Raw genomic sequence first — 16,413 nt, 5'->3', positions numbered from 1 at the left:
ATTGAAAAGGACGGGGCCAAGAACTGACCCCTGTGGGACACCGCAGGTCACAGTATGTCTCTGAGACCTTGCATTTCCAAGGGAAACATACTCTGTTCTACAACTGAGGTAGGATTGAAACCAGTGTCTGTGTGGTGCAGCCAATTTAGGAGTATTTCATGATCCACTGTGTCAAATGCAGCTGATAAATCAAGGAGGATGAGCAGGGAAGGTGAGCCAGCATCAGCTGCCATCAATAGATCATTAGTGACCCTGATCAAAGCTGTTTTAGTGCTACGAGCAGGACAGAATCCAGACTGGAACTTTTCAAAAAGGTTATTGGTTATTTGTACGTGTTCGCCCTGTAATGGACTGGCGACCTGTCCGCAGTGTTTCCTGCCTTTCTCCCAGTGAATCAGACCCACCGTGACATACTTACCAATTTGCAACTGCTATTTTTTAAAATTAATTAGCCACTTAGTAGATGCACTTCACTACTTGCTTTGAGCCACCTCCACACAAGTCCCTCCACACAACTCTTATTATAAATGTGGCACCAGCTGCTTGAAAATCCTTGGGGATACAGTTTGTTCCTAAGTAATGGACTAAACTGAGACAGCCTGCAGTAGCCATTTATAGGGTGAGTCCGAAATGAAAAACAGCCATTTGCAACAGTCAATTTTAAACTGGAACACTTTAGACCTCACACTTGCAGGATTATTTGGAACATCAGTGTTTTTACTCTGAATCAATAAATCAGCAAGGGCCACATTTTACAATTTATTCTCATCTGCCATGTCAGCAGAGGGGGCATGGAGGCGCAGATGATTGAGGTGCCAGTTTTTTTTAACTGGCAGTCACTCAATTAAGCCTTTATTTATGCTTACAAGATGCGTACAATCTTTATCTTCTCCTGGCTTTTTTAGCCCTCTCTCTTGGCGTGTATGGCAATTCCGCTTATTTTATTGCATTCCCTGGCTTTTTATGGGTTTTGCTTTTCTTTGCTCTTTTTATGACTATTTGGCCGATGCATGCTTATGGGTTGAGCCTTTTTGTGATTTGTTTCTTAGTCTTTTCCTTTTGTATATGCTTTTTGGGCCTTTTGTTTGTTACATTGTTTTTGTTATTTTGGCATCCTCCTTTGTCTTCATTGCTTTTTTGTTTGGGGCTTTTAGCCACAGTATTGTTCTAATTTGGTTAAGCATCCAGCATATTGGGTTCATTTTCAATTCTTGCACTTAAAATTATACTTACTGGACTGTTGAGTGTTAAAATTGGGCCATTTGCCCTGGGTTACTTGAGTTTCTTTGTTTCCTGTTTGGTGCCAAAATTTTGTTAGCCCCTATGCGGCAGCAACGTTCTCAGGCACCTATTGAGGAATAAGAGATTAGGTTTAAACAGGTAATTAACAATGGGCCAATTATTGCATTTAGTAATACTAAATCATTAACAGTTTTAACATTTAGCACACATATTTTTATCTAATGTGACCTACAATTGTGACCATATACAATGCAAGAAATTGAGGGAAAAGGGTTTTACTCAAGGCTTAACAGTGGCAACATGGGTTGAACCCATTGTTTTGGCTTTATCAATGACAGTGGAAGTGTAATTTAAATGACTGTTTTGTCCTCATTGTTAACGATGTAGCTTTTGGAGGAATTATGACTTAATTCTGATCAATTCAAAATAAATTGCAGCCAGCAAGCAGTATATCTATAATAGTTGTCCCATTGATCAAAATGATATTTTATTTGCTTGGTCAACGTTATTAATAAGTTGAATTACGCTAGTTATGTAAAATGTGTTAATTATGTTAAATAATATTTAGATTTATTAGGGTAACATAAAAAAACAGGTAACAGCAATAACCACATTATCTGCAATAACCACATTCCAAGTCATTCAAGCTTACAAGAGTGGCATGGTGGCACAGCTGGTAGAATGATTGGCACATAGCAACACTGTGAGGATTTTCACATATTCTTCCTTGGGCTGCATGGGTTACCTTGGGGTACTTTGTTTTTCCCACCTTTCAAATACATTCTGAAGGTAGACAGGCTGCTTGTAATTGCCTCCACACAGTGTGAGTGTGTGAGTGAGGGAGTGTTACCCTGCATTTGACAAGGGTGTTGTTCCACCTTCCGTCCATAGTTGCCAGGTGACATTGGACTCACCGCAACCCTGACCTTTACAAAGCAGTTAGTGATGTGAAAGTGCCTAAGGGAAATGAATATAATATGCTTTTAACTGAAGCAATACAGAGCAATCTGATGCCACCATGATGAACACAGTTTGAGTCCCATTGTCACTGGGGACTTGTAAATGTTCAAACTTGTATTTTGTAATGTGAAGAAAATGCATGCAAAAAATGTATTTCTTCCTCTTTGCTTCCACATTTCTAACGAAAATAATTTACTGCGATTTGGAATGTTTGTTGGAATTGTCTTCCATTTATCCACAAGAGCTTTAGTGAGGTCAGCACAAATGTTGGGTGCTAAGACCTACTTCACAGCTGGAATTCCTATTCAACATAAAGTTGTTACATTGGGTTGATCCCAGGGCTCAAAGTGTAGTTTTCCTGGTAAATTTTTTAAGATTCTATTAAAAATTCTAATAAAAATGCTGTTTATCTGAAGTGTGGTGCCTTCTGCTCATGTAAATTGCACCACTGCTTAACAGAATGTTGCATCATGGTTCAATATCCGTATGCTTAGTTTTAAACCACTCACAGTTTGAGAACGGACATCTGGTTTGAATTGCACAGACTGTGCTGGGAAAATCTGGAGTAACGCCAGAAGAAAATAAGTAACTGTTACACTAGTGTAGAAGAGAAACAATAAAGATGCCTTCTGTTAACAACACTGTTCATAATGGTATGAATGCTGCAAAATGATTTGTGGCCAGAGGATCTCCAGTTTGTCAACAGATGCATGAGAAAATTATTGAAATGTTTAAAAATAATGTACCTCAAATAATGATTGGAGGGGATTTGCATATTTCTCCCTCTACAGTGCATAATATCATTAAACGATTTAAGTAATCGGGAGGAATTTCATTGAGTAAAGTCCAAGGGCGCAAGCTCAAGCTAAACGCCCGTGATCTTTGACCCCCTTAGACGACACTGCATCGAGAAACGCCACTCAACAATAGCTGATATAACCACATGGGTGAGGGATTACTTTGGCAAACCTTTGTCAAGCTCTACAATACAGAGTTACATGCACAAATGCCACTTAAAACTTTACTGTGCAGAAAAGAAGCCTTATGTTAACCATGTCAAGAAGCGGCGTCGACTTCTCTGGGCTTGGAGGCATCTAGGATGGACCATCACATAGTGGGAACGTGTATTGTAGTCAGATGAATCAGCATTCCAGGTCCCAACTTTTTCTGATTTGGGGTTGTAGATTGTTGTGCTGCAGGTAACATGCTTCAGATTGTGGGAATAACAGAATCAACAATTCCAGCTGCTATTTGATGAAAAACAACTGCTTTAAACAGTTGTTATGCATTTTTTTTTTTAGATGTAGGTGAAACTGCAGTCCCTATTTCTAGGGTCAAAACAAGAATAAGATTAAGAAATGAAATAGAAGAAGAAGAAAAAAAACTCAGCAAAAACTATAAACTCCCTTATAATAATAATGATAATAATAATAATAATAATAATAATAATAAAAAAGAAGAATCTTAACAAAAACAATATCGTTCCAGCACCTTTGTACATGGACCCCAAATCACATAAAGTTGGGACAGTATGGAAATTGCAACTTAAAAAAAACCTGCTTTGTTTCTTTTGTCTGGTCAACTTCATTTTATTTGTTAATTTAGATCCATTACTTCATTTCAGGCCTGCAACACATTTCCAAAAAAAGTTGGGACACAAGCCTAAGCTGAACACCCATGATCTCTGAATCAAGAACCGTCATTTATCTATAGCTGATATAACCACATGGGCAAGGGATTTCTTTGGCAAAACCTGTGAAGCATTGTAATACAGAGTTTTATTTAAAAATGCCACTTATCTTTACTGTGCAGAAAAAAAAGCCTTTTGTTAACTGTGACTAGAAGTTGTAGGGCAGTTGTAGCCTAGTGGTTAAGGTACTGGACTAGAAAGCAGAAGGTTGCTGGTTCAAACCTCACCACTGCCAGGTTGGCAATTTTGGGCCCTTGAGCAAGACGCTTAACCCTCAATTGTTTAGACTGTATACTGTAATGCGCTTTGGATAAAAGCATCTGCTAAATGCTAAAAATATAAGTGCCGTCAATTTCTCTGGGCTCAGAGGCATCTGTGATGGACCATTACACAGTGGAAATGTCAAGTCAAATTTAGCTGCATAGCATTTTTTTACAATAGACATTGTCTCAAAGCAACTTTACAGAATCCAGGACCAACTGACCAAACACCCCTGTTGAGCAATTCGAGGGCGACAGTGGCAAGGAAAAACTCCCTTAAAAATACAGGATGAGACAGCAGGGACCCTCATCCTCCTTGGGTGGCCTGGATGATAATTTCAATGAATAGAATTTTCATTAATCATACATACACAAAATTAAATTAAACGAAAAGTTATAACTAGCAAAAAATAATAATGTAAACAATTAGAGTTCAATGTGTATGCGTATTGTGTAAATGTACAATTGTTGTAAGACAAAATCATATTTCTCCAAAGAAAACGATGCAGTATGAGGTTGTGTTAGTGCCAGTGGCTAAAGTAATTTACAATTTTGTGATGGCAGCCTTAATGCCGAAAGTTTAAAGGAAGTACACTGAGATTTTAGAGCAACATATGCTGCTTTCAAGATGACATCTTTTCCAGGGACGTGCATGCACACAAAATAACACCTAAAACACTTCATCACCTGGTATCCTTGGCTCAAAACGTCTTGTAAGTGTTGAGAAAAGAAATAGAAACATTACAAACAAATAAATGCTTTACTGTCCCAATTTTTGAAATGTGTTACAGGCCTGAAATGGAGGAATGAATATACAGTGTATTAACAAATGAAATAAAGTTATCAAAAACATAAAATATGTTGGGTTCATACTGTCTGCAATAAAATAAAAGTCAAAGGAAATGGAAGAAACTTTGGGGGGTATTATTAGAATTGGAAAGAGTTGTTTGCATTAGCCCTTTTTTATTTGTAGCCAATAGGATCTCAAGAAAAAATTGACACATTGATATACTATTGTGAAACTATACTATGTTTACTATTGTAAAAGAGACCATTATACATGTTATATATCCAGTATAAAAAGAATTTTAACTTACACTGATCAGCCATAACATTAAAACCACCTCCTTGTTTTTACACTCCACTTACCATATAGAAGCACTTTGTAGTTCTACAATTACTGACTGTAATCCATCTGTTTCTCTACATACATTTTTAACTTGCTTTCACCCTGTTCTTCAATAGTCAGGACCACCACAGAGCAGATATTATTTAGGTGGTGGATGATTCTCAGCACTGCAGTGACACTGACATGGTGGTGGTGTGTTAGTGTGTGTTGTGCTGGTATGAGTGGATCAGACAGCAGCGCTGCTGGAGTTTTTATATACTGTGTCCACTCACTGTCCACTCTATTAGACACTCCTTCCTAGTTGGTCCACCTTGTAGATGTAAAGTCAGAGATGACCGCACATCTATTGCTGCTGTTTGAGCTGGTCATCTCCTAGACCTTCATCAGTGGTCACAGGACACTGCCCACGGGGTGCTGTTGGTTGGATATTTTTGGTTGGTGGACTATTCTCAGTCCAGCAGTGACAGTGAGGTGTTTAAAAACTCCATCAGCGCTGCTGTGTTTTATTTACTCATACCAGCACAACACACACTTACACACCACCACCATGTTAGTGTCACTGCAGTGCTGAGAATGATCCACCACCCAAATAATACATATTCTGTGGTGGTCCTGTGGGGGTCCTGACCATCGAAGAACAGCATGAAAGGGGGCTAACAAAGCATGCTGAAGAACAGATGGACTACAGTCAGTAATTGTAGAACAACAAAGTGTTCCTATATGGTAAGTGGAGCTGATAAAATGGACAATGTGTGTAGAAACAAGGAGGTGGTTTTAATGTTATGGCTGATCGGTGTGTACTTACTTTCTAATATTACAGAAGCTACAGTGTGAAACACTATTAATTGTATTACTACAAGAAAAGACACTTAAAAACAATGAGACGGTTTAAGACAGCGTCATATATTTTGTTTGCATGTATTCCAGCGGGCTCTTCTTGAGCAGAAGCAAAAAAAGAAGCGTCAGGAGGCGCTGATGGTACAGTCGAATCTAGATGGGCGGTCTCGGGCCCGTAGGACCAGGCAGTCTGAGGAGCAGGCTCCGCTTGTGGAATCATATCTCAGCAGCAACAGCAGCACCATCTTTCATGGTAGGAAACACCCTGTGTTCGTTATGCTGTTCTGGTTCTGTACTAGATCATACAATGTTACTTACTGTATTAAATTTAATGCTTCTAATTTTACAGTCTATGCTGTTGAGAGCCAAGATAAAACAGGCTGGACAACAGATTGTGAATGAAGCACCAGGAATTATTCCAATCAGTCTGTGTAGACGCTTAGTATTAATTTTGGCTGTTTATTGGTGCCTTGTTAAGCCTGATGATTTAAAATGGAAATGAAACATGAACATTTGTGCAAACAATGTACTCTGAGCAGGAATAGTGGAGACTCACAAATGATTAATTTTAAATAGTATTACTTGCTTTAATTGTGACAATCAATGTGCTATATAAGGGTATTTCAAAGCCAATAAATGGGTCAAAGAGAAAAATAACATTAATTAAATAACTTAATTTTAACAACACAAAATGAACTTGTACACAAATACTCCTCGTGGAGGCTTTACGTTACGTCTTGTAAACCACAGTGGGATCAAATTGCCATCATTTTTAATAATTAAGTACACCGATCAGGCATAACATTATGATCACCTTCCTAATGTTGTGTTGGTCCCCCTTTTGCTGCCAAAACAGCCCTGGCCTGTCGAGGACTCCACTAGACCCCTGAAGGTGTGCTGTGGTATCTGGCACCAAGATGTTAGCAGCAGATCCTTTAACTCATCTAAATTGCAAGGTGGGGCCTCCATGGATCTGACTTGTTTGTCAAGCTCATCCCACAGATGCTCGACTGGATTGAGATCTGGGGAATTTGGAGGCCAAGTCAACACCTCAAACTCGTTGTTGTGCTTCTCAAACCATTCCTGAACCATTTTTGCTTTGTGGCAGGGCGCATTATCCCGCTGAAAGAGGCCACAGCCATCAGGGAATACCGTTTCCATGAAAGGGTGTACATGGTCTGCAACAATGCTTAGGTAGGTGGTACGTGTCAAAGTAGCATCTTGGCAGGAACCAAGGTTTCCCAGCAGAACATTGCCCAAAGCATCACACTGCCTCCACCGGCTTGCCTTCTTTCCTGTAGTGCATCCTGGTGCCATGTGTTCCCCAGGTAAGCGACGAACATGCACCCGGCCATCCACGTAATATAAAAGAAAACGTGATTCATCAGACCAGGCCACCTTCTTTCGTTGCTCTGTGGTCCAGTTTTGATGCTCATGTGCCAATTGTTGGCGCTTTCGGTGGTGGACAGGGGTCAGCATGGGCACCCTGACTGGTCTGTGGCTATGCAGCCCCATACACAACAAACTGTGATGCACTGTGTATTCTGACACCTTTCTATCAGAACCAGCATTAACTTTTTCAGCAATTGGTGCTACAGTAGCTCGTCTGTTGGATCGAACCACACGGGCCAGCCTTTGCTCTCCATGTGCATCAATTTTTTATTTGTCAACGTAATATACATTAATTCACGAAACACATTATTAAAACCCCAAATCAGAATAAGTTGGGTTGAGTTTCTCACATGTACTTTGACTTTTATTTGATTACAGACAGGATGAACCTGAGATATTTCATGTTTTGTCTGTTCAACTTCATTTCATTTATTAATAAACATCCATTCCTGCATTTCAGGCCTGCAACACATTCCAAAAAAAAGTTGGGACAGTAAAGCCTTTACCACTTTGTCACATTACCATTCCTTTTCACCACACTTAAAAGACGTTTTGGCACCGAGGATACCAAGTGATTTAGTGTTTCAGGTTTTATTTTGTCTCATTCTTCCTGTAAACACGTCTTAAGATGTGCAACAGTACGGGGTCGTCATTGTTGCATTTTCCGTTTCAAAATTCTCCACACATTCTCTATTGGGGACAGGTCAGGACTGCAGGCAGGCCAGTCCAGTACCCGTACCCTCTTCTTTCGCAGCCATGCCTTTGTAATGTGTGCGGCATGTGGTTTTGCATTGTCTTGTTAAAAAATGCATGGATGTCCCTGGAAAAGATGACGTCTTGAAGGCAGCACATGATGCTCTAAGATCTCAATGTACTTTTCTGCATTAATGCTGCCATCACAGAAGTGTAAATGACCTTTACCAAGGGCACTGAAACAGCCCCATACCATGACAGACCCTGGCTTTTAGACTTGTTGCTGATAACAGTCTGGATGGTTCTTATTGTCTTTGGTTCGGAGCACACAGCGTCCATTTTTTCCAAAAAAGACCTGGAATGCTGTTTCATCTGACCACATGTTTGCCAAAGCTAAAATATTAGCTATTGTTGAGTGGCGGTTCTTGATGCAGTGCCGTATGAGGGCTAGAAGATCACAGGCGTTTAGCTTAAGCTTGCGCCCTTGGCCTTTACGCACTGAAATTCCTTAAATCATTTAATGATATTATGCACTGTAGATGGAGAAATATGGAAAAACCTTTCCAATCTTTCTTTGAGGTACATTTTTTTTTAACATTTCAGTAATTTTCTCACACATTTGTTGACAAACTGGAGATCCTCTGATCATCTTTGCTCATGACTTTCCTGGATGCTGCTTTTGTACCAAACCATGATTACAATCACCTGTTGACATCACCTGTTTGGAATCACATCATTATTTAGTTTTTCATCTTATTACTAGCCCTAAATTGCCCCCGTCCCAACTTTTTTGGAATGTGTTGCATGCCGGAATGGAGATTTATTAACAAATGAAATGAAGTTGAGCAGACAAAACATGAACATTTATATTTTTCAGCTCAATTATATGTTTAAATGAATAAAAAGATTTGTTGAAATCCTATAATACCTATGTGATATAGTAATTGTCAATTACTGTAAAAAAAGTAATTGCTCCCCCCTTGCCCCGTCCCCCAAACCTAATAACTGGTTGCGTCACCCTCGGCATAACAACAGCAATCAACCTTTTTTTTCCCACCACTCTTTCTCCCAATTTAGTTGTATCCAATTACTTGACTGCATTTCACTTCCTCTCTAATGCTGCTGACCTTCACTCTGACCAAGGAGATTCGTGACTAGTCGTGCAGGCACCCAGCCTGCCAGTAGTACAGCTGAGATTTGAACTTGTGAGTGTTCTACTGTGTTTTTCCATGTTTTAGAACTAAAAAGAAGTATTAGCTTTACACCAGATGTAAGGAGACCCATGCTCTCCAAAAAGTTCCATCTTTGACTTATTAGTCTACAGACTTCCAAAGCAGTGGTTTGCCTTTTGCAACTCTCACATAGATGCCATTTTTCCCAATGTGTTTCTTATTGTATGATCATATACGATGATCAGGAGTGAGATTTCCTCCATTCGTGGATAATGGCTCCTACTGTAGTTCAGTGGAGTCCCAGAGCCTTGCAATGACTTTGTAACTCTTTCTAAATGTGAAGATTTCAATGACTTGCCTGTTTCAAATTTCCAGACAGGTTCTGTTTAGGGGATATTCAGATTCAACAGGTCAGGCAGTAATTATGCCTGGGTGTGGCTAGTGAATTTGAGCTCAGTTGTCAATTGATTTTGGTGAACTTGAATAAGTACCTAAGGAGACAGTTACTTTTTGTACACAGGACCAGTGGCAAGTATTAAAACACAATATTAATATAAAATAGTGTTTATTTGCAGTTCCCATAAAATTATAAATATTAGCAAACATTATGAAGTATCAAGCTGATTAAAAAAGTATTTGTGTGTAATATTTGTAAGCTGTGAAAGAGCCTCTGGGGTCTCAAAACATGGAGGTTATCCAGTTATTAAGTATAGGGAGACATTTTTTTTACATGGGTAAGCTGGGTGTTAAATACATTTTTGTAATAAAAGATACAGTAGTACCTTGAAACTCAACATCAGTTGGTTGTGGGAGTGGCGTTGAGTTTAAAAGGCGTTGAGTTTCAAGGTATTTTTTCCCATAAGGATGTATGGGAAACCTGAAAATAACACAAATATAATATAACACTGAAATAAAAACAATTTCTCAGAACCCCGAGCTGTAACACAAGTTAAAAAGTGAAACAGTGAGGAAAATTCAGATAAACACAGTTACATGCGGATGCTTTCAGAATGAATCTGATGGTTATTCCACACAAATGCAGATTCGTCTCATATTCCGAGCACTGAACAAAGCAGCTGTTCATTGTTAATTTGAAACTAATAAATACATTTATTTAAAAAACAAACTAAACACGTTCAGTTTAAGGGAAATGTTGAGTTTAAGGGTACAAATTTCTTGACGAAGAGTGTTGAGTTTTAAAGATTTTGAGTTTAGGGGACAATGAGTTACAAGGTACCACTGTATTTGAAAACTGTTTTGTATTTTCTCATGTTCTCCTGGTCATATATTAAATTTCGAATGAGGAGCTAACAAACCAAACTCAGCACACTATTACTTTATGGACTTTGCTTGATAAAAAGGCAGTTGTCATGCTTTACTAAAGAAGGGCATTCCTCAAACTGCTGCAACATGTTCACTGTGACATTAAGACTTTTTTTTTACTGGAACTAATGGGCCCAAGACACACAATGAAAAACAATACTAGACTATTATTCTTAATTCATGAAATTCAAAAGCTGGCTAATCACCGCTAAAGGAAAAAAAATCTTCCCTTTTCAACTCAGTTATACTCAGTCATTGTAATTACCTTTTAAATGGCATATTTTACATTTGCAAAAACACAATGGCTAAAACTCATAATAAATGAGTTCACATTCACATATGTACCTGCATTGTACCTGAATGATCCTTATTGTTGATCCCCATTGTACGTCTTGAGCGAAAACGAGAGTATAAAAAGATGTTTAGGCGACTGATGGGTTCTGCATTCTTAGACCTCAATTGATAGTGGTATAGTGGTAGCCTAGTAGCCACCGTTGGGCTCTTGAGTAAGGCCCTCAATCCTCTCAGCTCTAAAGGCGCCGTACAAAAATGGACCCTGCGCTCTGACCATAGCTTCCAACCAAGCTGGGGTATGCGAAACATGAATTTTGTTGTACTGTACATCTGTATATGTATATATCACAAATAAAGGCATTCTATTCTATTCTAAATGGTCATGTGGACATGTATAAGCACCTTACAAGCTTATTGCTGTAGATGTGCAACTAGACTGAATGACCTTTCCGAATTCCCCACATTGCCAATGCAATGTTATAACTGTGTTTGTCTGTGTGTTCCTAAACGCTGTCATTTGCCTATTTGTTTGGTTCTACTGTTCACTTTTTAAAATTCTTCTTATGCATTTTATGCAGTTCACTTGTGTCCAGTTATGTAGATATATTACTCAACCTACTTCACGCCACCTACACACTTGTAGTCAACCGCTTCTTTTTTCACCTGTTGATATAGTGTCAAGTACTGGATTCCATTATTCCCTGTGTCTGTGCAGAAGCCTGTATCAGCCAGCAGATACAGCAGTAATGAAAAATCCCTTCAGCCCTCCCCACCCTCAGACGAAGCCAGTTGTTGTCTGTGTAGACGCTCAGCCAGCCAATAGCAGAGCTAAGATTCAAACTCGAGAGCTCAAGATCTCAGAGTTTACCCTGTAATGGACTGGTGACCTGCCCAGGGTTTTTTCTGCCTTTCACCTAGTCAATCCAATCGATTGAGTGAATGGTGCGACACAGCATATCCTACGGGGCATTTTAAGTAGTGACAAACGCACCCAAACAAAGTAAATGGTAATATCAGTTCATATTATGTGTAATTGCTTTTTGTGATATTTTACCAAACCTAGCATTTCATGCAGTGAATATAGACCAAGTAGTGTGACAATATATCCCACAAGCCCTATTATATTCCACAAAATGTGGTACTGCATGGTAATTAGAACTGTTTGTTAACACAAATGGTGTGGCACAGTCAGAGAAAAATGACTAATTTTCTTGAAATGTAAAAAACAAAGCACATGGTGGGAAGCACAAACAAATTCTTTAAAGCCATAAGTAAAGAAAGAAAAAATGATGGAAATAAAATAAGAAGTGCAAAACAAGAATATCATCCAGCATAGGGATTGTCTATATGCTTCTAACTATTGCGAGCATTACACAAACCACAAAAATTACTGTATGTATATACTCATACCAACCAGGAAAACCACTGCTATGCCAAAACAAGACCAAGCAAGGCTTATTTAATTGGAGTAATGCATTTTTAATGGCAGTAAATCATCAAAAAAACAACAGTTTTAAAAGTCGCTTCTGGGTGACACATTTAAGCCTATACAGGGGGAAACTCGAACCATGATACAAACAATATTACGTTCAATGTCTGAAAATACCACACTGTAGATTAGACATGTAAAACTCGGCCTGTCAGTATACACTGATCAGCAATAACATTAAAACCACCTCCCTGTTTTTACACTCACTGTCCATTTTAGTAGTACTTTGTAGTTCTACAATTACTGACTGTAGTCCATCTGTTTCTGTACATACTTTTTAAACCTTCTTTCACCCTGTTCTTCAATGGTCAGGACTCTTCCAGCACCACAGAGTAGGTATTATTTGGGTGGTGGATCATTCTCAGCACTGCAGTTACAATGACATGGTGGTGGTGTGTTAGTGTGTGTTGTGCTGGTATGAGTGGAATAGACAAAGCAGCATGGCTGGAGTTTTTAAATACCATGTCCACTCACTGTCCACTCTATTAGACACTCCTACCTAGTTGGTCCACCTTGTAGATGCCAAGTCAGAGACGGTCGCTCATCTATTGCTGCTGTTTGAGTTGGTCATCTTCTAGACCTTCATCAGTGGTCACAGGACGCTGCCCACGAGACTCAGTTGGCTGGATATTTTTGGTTGGTGGACTATTCTCAGTCCAGCAGTGACAGTGAGGTGTTTAAAAACTTCATCAGCATTGCTGTCTTATCCACATATTCCAGCTCAACACACACCAACACACCACCACCATGTCAGTGTCACTGCAGTGCTGAGAATGATCCTCCACCAAAGTAATACCTACTCTGTAGTGGTCCTGGGAGAGTCCTGACAATTGAAGAACAGCATGAAAGGGGGCTAACAAAGCATGCAGAGAAACAGATGGACTACAGTCAGTAACTGTAGAACTACAAAGTGCTTCTATATGGTAAGTGGAGCTAATGGACAGTAAGTGTAGAAACAAGGAGGTGGTTTTAATGTTATGGCTGATCGGTGTATAAAAGAAGGGTACTATAAAAACAGGGGCTTTCAAGACAGGTGGGAGGCAGAATATCTATTCATATACATTAGCTGGTGTGGTCGTAACCAAAGAATATAACATAAGACTGCACTATGAGACAAAACACCAAGACAAATACATAAACTTGGACAGACAGCAGCCAAGAAAGAACAGCCAAGAAAAGGTGCCAAACATCTGGCTCTAGCACATATTCATAAAAGAAGAATGTTGCCTACCTAAATATAATTTCCTTTTACAGTGTGTCCAATATCCTGTTTAATAAATGTTGACCCTGTCTGTCATTTTTGAGGGTCATTTTGGTCCTCTCTGTGATTGAGTTTGACCCCGCTGCTGTAGATAACTGCACAGTTCTGTATGATTAAGATAAAGGTGACTACAGAAATTGGTAAATATTTAATCAAATTTATTTATTTATTTATTAAGATGTTTAATGTAATGTTTTACACACTTTGGTTACATTCATGACGGAAACGGCAGTTACTCATTACACAAGATGAACCAGTTCCAAAGTTTAATGTCAAACACAGTCATGGACAATTTTATATCTCCAATTCACCTCACTTGCATGTCTTTGGACTGTCATGGGCCAACAATGGGCACGTGAGCATTGGAACTGGACCACGGAGCAATGGAAGAAGGTGGCCTGGTCTGATGAATCAAGTTTTCTTTTACATGACGTGGATGGCCGGGTGCGTGTACCTGGTGAACACATGGCACCAGGATGTACTATGGGAAGAAGTCAAGTCGGCGGAGGCAGTGTGATATTTTGGGCAATGATCTGCTGGGAAACTTTGGGTCCTGCCATCCATGTGGATGTTCCTTTGACACGTACCACCTACCTAAGCATTGTTGCAGACCATGTACACCCTTTTATGGAAACAGTATTCCCTGATGGCTGTGGCCTCTTTCAGCAAGATAATGCTCCTGCCACAAAGCAAAAATGGTTCAGGAATGGTTTGAGGAGCACAACAATGAGTTTGAGGTGTTGACTTGGCCTCCAAATTTCCCAGATCTCAATCCAATCGAGCATCTGTGGGATGTGCTGGACAAACAAGTCCGATCCGCTGCTAACATCTTGGTGCCGGATACCACAGCACACCTTCAGGGGTCTAGTGGAGTCCATGCCTCGACGAGTCAGGGCTGTTTGGGCAGCAAAAGGGGGACCACCAATATTAGGAAGGTGGTCATAATGTTATGCCTGATCGTATATGTCTTCGGCTACCCTGTCGCTTTATTGTTTTATTGCTTTTTTTTAACCATTTCATGTTTTTTGGTCTCGTAATAAAGATTCAAACAGAAAATACATCAAATACTGTATGTTCACAAAATAAAAAGCACAATTTTTTGAACAAAATATAGAGTTGGTATATTATACAAGGCTTCTTTCAGGCTGTCTTTTTTATCTTTCTCTGTCCAAATGATCCCATACTGCCTCTAAAATATTAATGTCTGGACTCTGTAGAGGCCAGTCCATGAATGTCAGTGTCTTTTTTCTTTTTAATAATGTTTGCTTTTTAATTTTAATGCATTAGCAGTGTACCTGGGATCATTATCATGCTGAAAAATAAAGCCTGTACTATCTGTTCATGATCACATCAATTCGTACAATAACGCCAACACCACTAACAGAAAACCAGGACAGATCCTCCTTGTTCTTCTCATGTATTGTCAGCAATTGGACCCAAACATTTCAAACTTGGATTTGTCACTCCATAACACTCTTTTCCACTGCTATTCATCCCAATTGTTGTGACCTTTGGCATATCTTAGCCTTTTCACCCGGTTCCCCTTCCATAAAAGTGGTTTCTTGGCTGCTACCCTTCCAAAAAGACCATTCCTGATCAAGCTTCTTTAAACTGTAGAAGGGTCAACTTGTCATCCTGATGGAGCTGCCAGATGCTGAGCTAGGTCCCTGCTGCACTTCTTCTGATCTCTTAAAGAAGACACTCTGAGTAACTCATCAGATTTTGAATGCTTTAGTGGCCTTCCAGTCCTTTTTTTGTCCTTTACCTTTGCTGATTCTTTAAATTTCTTAATAACAGCCTAAAAACCACATGTTGAGTATCCAGTTTGCTTGCTGATTTCTCTGTGATAGCAGCCTCACTGATTCACAATTATGAGTGTATGTCTGTCCAATTATGTGATCTTTGACATTTTAAATGAAATTTAAATGAAATGTGATTGAAAGTTGGTCTTATACATATTACCAAGCTTCAAATCAATTAAACTTATACAAAAAGTGTATGTAATGCATGTCTTACACAAACCTGGTGTAATAGACCTTTTTCACAGCGGTCATTTTGACATGAATAGCAGGACATACAGGTGAAATGAAATACAGGTGTTACACCAATGATATTAATTAGGGTTCCATTCTGTTTAGCTTAAAGAGAGCCAGGTTTCTGCTGTTGCAAAAAAAATATGGGAAGGTCACACACAATTTAGCCTGTAGATGCTTTTTTCAGCTTTGTAATACAGCATACACATTTTCTGTACAGTGGTACCTTGTAACTCTACGTCCCTTAAACTCGAAATCTTTGAAACTCGACACCCTTTGTCGAGAAATTTGAACCCGTAAATTTGACATCTACCTTAAACTCGACGTGCGTGCGATTGCCGCTTTGTTAAGCACTCGGCTTGAGCGGTGCGGTAAAGCATCATCAATAACCGTCTAATTCACTCTTCCACATGTATCTGTGTTTAGCTGGATTTTCTTCCTGTTTCACTTTTAAACTTGTGTTACAGCTCGAGGTTCTGAGATATTGTGAGAATCAGCTTTTCAGAGAGAGTCTAAAATGCTTAGCGTTGAAAAAGCTTAACGTGACTTAATCTATTAAAAGAATGACATAGGAACACTAAACTTTTCTTAATTATTACTGCTCATACGTTCTCTCCACTAATGAAATTCCTCGCTTG

At 39.2% G+C, this 16,413-nt stretch overlaps 1 protein-coding gene across 1 annotated transcript in view; it reads left to right on the top strand.

Moving 5' to 3' along the window:
• Positions 1–16,413, top strand: part of tub (TUB bipartite transcription factor) — a 76,387-nt gene that overhangs the window by 17,755 nt on the left and 42,219 nt on the right. Inside the window, exon 3 of the mRNA XM_063013209.1 lies at positions 6,209–6,371. Coding sequence (XP_062869279.1) covers positions 6,209–6,371 — 163 coding nt within the window. The remainder of the gene's footprint in view (positions 1–6,208; positions 6,372–16,413) is intronic.

Source organism: Trichomycterus rosablanca, chromosome 17 (genome assembly GCF_030014385.1).
Source record: "Trichomycterus rosablanca isolate fTriRos1 chromosome 17, fTriRos1.hap1, whole genome shotgun sequence".
Classification (NCBI taxonomy): domain Eukaryota; kingdom Metazoa; phylum Chordata; class Actinopteri; order Siluriformes; family Trichomycteridae; genus Trichomycterus; species Trichomycterus rosablanca.
This window is presented reverse-complemented; position numbering and strand designations above follow the sequence as displayed.